At 45.9% G+C, this 7,784-nt stretch overlaps 1 protein-coding gene across 1 annotated transcript; it reads right to left on the reverse strand.

The window, feature by feature from the left end:
- Window positions 1-203: 203 nt before the first annotated feature.
- ACP6 (acid phosphatase 6, lysophosphatidic) lies at window positions 204-6,463 on the reverse strand. The gene is made up of 9 exons (XM_031058130.1): window positions 6,337-6,463; window positions 6,113-6,243; window positions 5,398-5,477; window positions 4,584-4,671; window positions 3,021-3,153; window positions 2,159-2,262; window positions 858-953; window positions 493-658; window positions 204-378 (listed from the first exon to the last, which is right to left on the reverse strand). Exons 1-9 carry the CDS (start codon window positions 6,409-6,411, stop codon window positions 238-240), a joined length of 1,014 nt encoding a protein of 337 aa, XP_030913990.1. The 5' UTR covers window positions 6,412-6,463; the 3' UTR covers window positions 204-237.
- Window positions 6,464-7,784: the final 1,321 nt, after the last annotated feature.

Below are 7,784 nucleotides of genomic sequence, written 5' to 3' on the forward strand. Positions count from 1 at the left end.
GCTGTTTTCAGCCTCTCCCTGCTTTTGTGTGGTCACCTCAGAAGTAAACTTGAGCCATTCTGTCACGTGGCTTCTTTCAGCCTGCTGCTAACAGTGTAAAGTGACACTGTGCCACCCTGTGTCTGGTAGGAAAATGTCCCCTCATCTAAAATACATTTGAAATAGAGAAGGCTAGCAAGCACATAAAGAAAAATAGTCGAAGATTGTGACAATAAACTAACTTTAATTTGTAACTAATTAAGAGTTAGTTTCCCAACTCCTGTCCACTTTGCAGCACAGGCTATTGTACTTCTCTGGAGTAACTGAGTACCGTGAAAGAACTTCCAGAAATTCTTCGAGTGAGCAGAGACCTCCTTTACAGCCTTTCACCACTTGCTCCTGCAAGGCAAAGAGACAGAATCACAGATATTGTGCACTGCCAAAGCCCTTTTTTGCTGCATGGTGGAACCACAAGCCCAAGATTTGTAGGAGGGACTTGCCACGGGATCTCACCTCTCCCTGGTAGGTCATGCGCACAAACCACTCCTTGGAGCGCCGGTGCTGGTACAGTTCCAGGGTCACATCAGCAGCATAAGGTGGCCACTTGTTATCAAAGGTGCCCAGTGCCAGCAGGAGAGGAATAAGAGTGGAGTCATGAGAAGCGTAGAGGAAGAGCTTTCTGGAAAAGAAATAGAAAGGAAAAGACAGACCTAGAATGTCAGCTGTGTTCCTCCATGGATAGGCAGTAGCAGTCATGCTTTTTTTAGCAGGTGAGCACTCCTTTTAATCCCACACATTCAATGTCTTTCTGAACCAGTTTTTCACAGTGCCATCAAGTTAGAATTTATAACGATTAGAGGAGGAGTTCTGTGCTGTACCTGGCCTTTTCAGCTGGATTTGAGGGATTTATTGCTGCTTTAATGTTCTTCTCTAAGGTATTGAACAGGAGGCCAATACTCATCTGAAGCATTTCTCTAGAAAAGAAGCAGAAATAAATTTACTCGTTTTAAAACTTTCACACAATTATACATGAAAACTTGAGAACCTGCTTTTCTCTTATGATTTGATCACTTGCACTGAGTGTAGCTAAGAACTATTAAATGCAATTAATATGGCCAGCTTTTAGTTCACCTGTTGTGCAGTCACCACTCTAACGTGACTGCAGAATGGGAGAAGAGAGGTGTTAACAAGCAGTCTCGTGAGGTGTGGTCATGTAAATGACAATCTAGAAACTCTTGGATTGTTCTCTAGACTGTTTTGTTTCCCTCGTATGGTTTTTGAGTGCATGGGTTTCAGCTAGGGAAGATTACTGCTGCAAAACAGCAGCTGAAGTGGTTGGGGTCTTTGGTGAGGAGAGGCAGGATTCAAGAAAGTGGTTGTTGTATTTAAAAAGTAGATTAAAGAAAGAGATCATCTTTATACAATATCTGGTGGGAAGAAACTCCCTCTACGTAATGAATACATCAGTGGAAATGAAGATGTGTGTGACTAACTCTCATGGGTGTTGTGGGAATGGGGTAAATCAGTCTTTCATTACCTGAGATCTCTAATACATGGTAAAGAAAAGACAATCCTATACTACCACCTCAGAAGAGCTGGTGAATGTGGCAGCTGCAAATGAATCTGAAAGGAAAATGACTGCTAGGCTAGCAACTCAGCCAGCCTTTACAAACAACTGTGGAGGAGGTAATTAGCTGCATGTAGCAGCAGATTCTCTCTGCAAGTAGTTACATGTGTGCAGGGCCTGGCATCACTTTTTCCGCTAGCGCCAGCGCTTCTCAGCCGAGCTGTGCAGGTGCCATGCCTGGGATAAGCTTCCCAGGCTGGAATTTAGACTGTACTTGTGCAACTTCAAGGGCAGCCTCAGGGCATGAGCTGGGAAGTATCTCGTCTCTTCTTTTGCTTTTGCCACTGGTTCACTTAAACCTCTGTGGCAACTGAGGCCTTCACTGCCTACCTCAGTGGCATCCTGGTCTCCTCAGTATGCAATGCTTTTTCCTAGGGCTCAAGGCACTGAACTTTACATTGAGATGGCTGAGGCACAAAACTCATGAGTGGGCTCTGGTGGAGGAATGCAGTAGATGGGAAAGCATTTCTGTCTGCTGAAGTAAGGTGGTTTAGCACATCCACCCTAGGTAAGACAGCCACTGAGGCCAGAGGCATGGACACAGGCAATCACCTGGAACAACTGTCTGCCAGAAGGAAACGCATGGACTCAATACATCGGCGTTCCACTGTCTGCTGGAAGCTCTTCAGCGCAGGGGAGCTTGTCATATTGTGCGCCTGGAAGGAGGAATGCAGCAGAGTGGTAGGGTTTGACCCTTTCTGAACCCAGCCTGAAGACACATGGATGGCTGCCCACAGAAAACAGCTGCTCGTGTCACACCATTTGTACTACAGTATTGTGCTATGATACTCATGTGAGGATTTTTAGGATGGTTTTAAACATACAGACTTGCTCTGTGTACCAAAAGGATGGATGTTTGTTCTTTAGGATCCAATTCCATGGGGAGTGTAACACATTGAGCCATTCAGCTGGCAGACCAGTTATCATTAGCTCTAGCAAAAAAGAGGCACTAAGGAGGGGTAGAAATGTGCCCAACTTCCTTCCAGCAGCACAAGCAGTCTGGCTCACAGGTAGTGTGCTGGAACTGGGATTAAGATGACTGGTAGGTGCCGAGTGTCAAAAAAGGGAAAGCACTTTAAAATGGGGAAGCAAGGCCCAATGTCTCTATTAGCTTACATTACACTTGAAAGAAATACTTAGAGGAGTGCAGGGAAGAGGTTTGGAGGCTTGCTGTCCCTGGATTTCAAGGTAAGAACAAAAATAGTGGAGACAAGTCTTCATCCATCCCATAGCAAGGCTGACCCCACAACCCCTTTTTCAAAAGGCCATGCTATTTCTATAAGCATTCTGGGTTGCATAGAAAGCTACTGGAATGCACATTAGTATCTGTGGGTGCTGGCACTGTGATTTCCTCCATGTACATGGTAAGGGGATGTTTCTTTCTGTGACAGTGCAACAGAAAGGCTCAGCTCACCTGCTCAGCAGAAAAGTTATCGAGGAGGACAAAAAAATCCACAGGCTCATCATCATTAATGCACATACTCTCCTTAATTTTTTCCAAGTCATCACAGACACCTGGCTGGTTCATAGCATTCTCTGACCTATCCCTGTAAAGTAATTAAGAAAACCAAAAATTTTTCACACAGCAGGCTATTTTTTGTTTTTCTCATCACCCAGCCCAGTGGAGTTCTCCCACATCAGTGAGGGGTAGAAGAGAAGCACTGCAGCATACTGAGGGATTCCTGATGTTGGGATTCTGAGCTGCAGAAAAGACAGATGCTGTATCCAGATTTCAAGGATCAGAACTAGCTCTCTGCTCTCCCAAAGGCAGGAGGAAAAATTAAGATGAGATGTGAACACCTGACAAGTGTCTCCCTTAAGCAAGGGCTGTGTATCAGCTAACAGATCTGGTCATACTGGAACAGTACAGGTCTGTGTCTTCAGGGAGTAGCCTTTAACTGCCTCATCAAGGAAGCAGCTTTGAACTGATTGCTGTATGGTGTGGGAAATGGGAAACACCTAGATACTCGCTTGTAGCTTAAATCCAACTTTTGCTTTGTTAGAAGCCATTTGCATCTTTATGCTGCTTTAAATTTTATTTAAAAACTTTAGCTGAGAATATCTGTGCTGGCCATTGTACTCCCTAGATAGCTTGCAAGCTGAGGCAGTGCTTAGTGCAGCTCAAAACATCTACCTTGATATGGTCACAAAAGGTGCAGTTGGTGGGCAGAGGGGGGCAGGGAGCAGCAGACCCTGCAGTTTACTCCTTTTTTGGACAGGTGATGTTACTCAAGGAGGCTGAATATGCTGCTTGTAGGGACTGTCACCTCACCACTGTCTAGACCAATCCTTTGCCTGCAGAGTCAAACACTACACAGTGAGCTCTTGCAAGTGAATTCTGACAGCTCTTGAATTTTGGGCAAAATATGCTAATGTACAATCCAGCCAAAGTGTAATATATCTGCCTCTCTTTTACATTTTCTGCTCTGTGCCCAAACCTGGCACAGGCATTTCAGAGAACTTGACTCCACAAACATGAGTATTTTATGTAGGATCTTCCTTATTTCACTTCATTAACCTTCATTAAATGTGTCAAGGCTGAGTATATTTCAGTTTCTTCAAGGTATGAATGTGACGGGAGTGCTGAAATAACCCCCAAACCAGAAGCTGAATATAAAAAGGAGGCCCAATATGTTCACACTTGAAAGGCTTGTTAAGAGATGTAGATGACATTAATTCTGCCCTGCAGCAATGCTACACACTAGCTGTACATTAGCTAGTGATGAATGTTTGCTAGACACAGACTAAATTAAACTGGTCTTTCAAGGAAAAGTCTCTATTTTATTTTCTTCTGCTGCCACTGCCTGGTGTATAATTCTGCTTACCAAGTATTTTATACAACTAGCTAACCATTCCCAAAGAACAGTAAGTGGTAAGGAAAGAAATTGGGAATGGGAAGAAAATGTGCTGTTGTAAATTACTACTGCTGAAACGAAACAGCAGTGGAATCATAGGGGGAGATATTGCTGGCAATTACCTGGTCAAGTCTTTCAGGCGCGGGCAGTTCTGGTAATTGGGGTAGAGCATTTCAGAGCATGCTTCATCAGTGACAATGACAACAGGTGCTGTGGAACAAGAAGGAAGTTTCTGTGATCAGTAGTGCATCTGTGTTTCTTTAGACTGCTTTATAATCACTCCCACAGTCTTTGTGCTCAAGTCCAGTGTTATCAACTAGCAATTTCCCCCGAGCTATCACCTGCAACACAAGCCACTGTACTTGTTTCTGTGCATTTATTTCCACAGGGATGCCTGCTGTGCACCTTGTAAAGCTTCCCTGTTGTGTGTTCATTTTTCTTAGTGCCAAAAATTACTCTCTGTGTCATGAAGTGTAAGGAGCTCTGGCAAGTCACTTCTACTTGTTAGTGGAACTGAACGTGGAAGGAGCAGATGTCAGATCTTTAAAATGCAGTGCGTATTTTTAGAACAAGCAGTTACCAACTGCAGGATACAGGTGAAAGTTACTCCAGATACTGAACTTGTATCCAAGTCACTTGGGTTTCCCTGAGAAACCTTTTTCTGATGTGTGAACTTTTTGCCTTCTTGATTTTGAAGAGGGTTAACACTAACCTCCTCAGCAGGTCTGAAAGAGCAGCAGAAAGATACGCAAAGAGAGGGAACAAGTGACAAGGTGGTAAAGAATCTACAGGACCAGGAGAACTGAGGAAGGGAGCCAAGTGCAAAGAACCGAGGAAGAATTAACAACTAGGAGTCAGAGAGAGTTAGGATACAGAAGGTGTGAGCATCTAGGGAAGACTAAGCAACGAAAGGCACTATTCAGAAGTCTCCCCAACCTTCGCTCTGCTGTTGGTACAGCCCAGCTAGCACGCAGCGTGTGGACTCCAGATTCCGGAAAATGTTAGTGGAACGGATGCTGAAAGAGAGAAAACAGCTTGTGAGGCAGCACTTTCTCCTTCATGTTAACATGGCTGCAGCTGGGGAGGTCTTGCTGGAACTGAGGATTCCACCATGGCTTTGGAAATCTGTGGTAGGACTCATCTTTTGTCACTACAGATATCTTAGGTAGACACCTATAATCTGAACTGCCCTTTAACTGCATGTCAGAGATAGTGGAGATAAACTGGCACTTCTCTGGTGTGATTTTTTATCTCATCCTAAGCCAGATGCTCTCAGCATTACTGATGTGAGCAGCAGGGGTTGCTTCATCTCACTGAACTTCAGCAGTTTGCAGTGAGTTAAAGTGCTCCAGAAATGCCTGTTTCTCTTCACTCACCACTAAAGTGCATAACAGCACTGCCAGTGGCTCAGCCTATGTGAGATGAATCTGTCCCTGGCATCACTCTCAGGACTGCTGGGCAATTGGATGCTTTGTGTCATGAGTGATTTCTAGTGCCAGGCTCTGCAGGCTGAGCAAAGATGAAGGCCCAGGGGGGCCAGACAGTTTGCTGTGGGGTGAAGAAGGATATGCTATCCAGTGTTCCCTAGCACAAAGCTACTGGTTAAGAGGCAGGAAGATAGGAAGGTCCAGGAGGGAACTGAGAGACTCACAAGACCTCAGCAGGCTTAAATATTGGTGAAAGAAACTGGACTTCTTCCATATAGTTTCTCCTCAGCCGTTCCCCCAGGGTGAACATCTGCTGCATCCCCACACAGGTCAGCTGTCCTGCGACTGCACCGCCCTAAGAGCAAAGAGAAGGAGAGGTCTCCAGTGGACCATGGAAATAAAAAAGTCTACAGAGGAAAGAGGAATCCACCCACAAATATACTCTCACCTTAAAAACAGTCTTACAGTATTCCTCATCCAAGAGCGAGGGAGGTTGAGGTCCTCCATTTAGGTCTGTCACCATGTAATCAAACTGAGTCTTAGGAGGTACATCTAAAAGAGTGGGATGCCATTCTGCTCGCTTCAAAACAAACAAACAAACAAACAGCTTCAGTGGAAAATTTTCAAGGGCATTAAACCAAGGACTTTTAAGAGCATTAAACTAAAGTTGGAGTATTACAGTGTGCTGGCTTGCCAACAACACAACACAGAGACAAAGGGATCTCTTTACACAGCTCATAGAGAAATGAGAGCAGTGCTACTCTCTGGATTTGCAGATGTGATGTGCAGGAAATGCAGTACTTGCTTTACTTCCCTTACAGGACAAGAATCTGTAGGAAATCACAATTGCTGCTCTTTGTTACACATCTAAAAACTGCTATAGGAAACTACCTGAGCTAACCCCTGCTGGCTCCCCAGGCCACCTCAGTGGAAGCTGGGGAAGCCAGATCCCTTGTGGTAACACTGAGGCAGGAGCCACACCTTTGCTGAGCACCTGTTCTGAGGTGCACAACTTGGCCTTGGAGTAAAGTCCCGGGATGCCCATCCCTGTATCCTGCCCCTGAGGGCTTCCTGTAGTTGCAGCAATTGTTCCCTCTGCTGTCATCTGTCCCACTAATGTGCTATTGCTGTTCCACTTTAAAGAATCACAGAATTAATTAGGTTGGAAAAGACCTCTGAGATCATCAAGCCCAACCTGTGACTGAACACTGTGTCGACCAGGCCACAGTGCCACGTCCAGTGTTTCCTTAAACACCTCCAGGGACAGGGAACTCCCACACCTCCCTGGGCAGCCCATTCCAACGTCTAATCCCCCTCTTTGTGAAGAAATTCCTCCTAATGTCCAACCTGAACCTCCTGGGGCACAGATTAAAGACTGTCTCCTCTCATCCTGCTACTTATTCCCTGGGAGAAAAGACTGACCCATAACTGGCTACAACTTTTTTTCAAGAAGTTCTAGAGAGTGATAAGGTCACCCCTAAGCTTCCTCTTTTCCAGACCAAACACCTCCAGCTCCCTCGGTGGCTTCTCCTAACACTTGTGCTCCAGACCCTTCCCAGGTCCGTGGCCTTTCTCTGGACTCGTTCCAGCACCCCTCAATGTCCTTCCTGAACTGAGGGACCCACAACTGGACAGGGATGATCACTGCCCTGCTCCTCTGTCCACGCTATTCCTGCTCCAGGCCAGGATGCCATTGCCCTCCTCGGCCACCCGGGCACATCGGGCTCACTCCAGTCTCTGTCAAGCAGCACCCCCAGGCCTTTTTCCACTGGGCAGCTTTCCAGCCACTCGCGGCATGGGGTGCAAGCTCCCACATTCCCATGCTTTCCCCTCGCAAATTACTCTCGGTGTCGCTTCGGGAAGGGGAACAAACGCCAAACCACCAGGCTGCCGGGA

This window comes from Geospiza fortis, unplaced genomic scaffold (genome assembly GCF_000277835.1).
Source record: "Geospiza fortis unplaced genomic scaffold, GeoFor_1.0 scaffold72, whole genome shotgun sequence".
Classification (NCBI taxonomy): domain Eukaryota; kingdom Metazoa; phylum Chordata; class Aves; order Passeriformes; family Thraupidae; genus Geospiza; species Geospiza fortis.

Excerpts from the sequence above, each read along its gene's own strand:
- ACP6 (XM_031058130.1), bottom strand. The coding sequence starts at position 6,411 with ATGGTGACAGACCTAAATGGAGGACCTCAACCTCCCTCGCTCTTGGAT. Across the intron at positions 3,154-4,583 it reads CGCCTGAAAGACTTGACCAG|GGATAGGTCAGAGAATGCTA; the intron begins GTAATTGCCAGC and ends ATTACTTTACAG. Across the intron at positions 2,263-3,020 it reads ATAACTTTTCTGCTGAGCAG|GCGCACAATATGACAAGCTC; the intron begins GTGAGCTGAGCC and ends TCCTCCTTCCAG.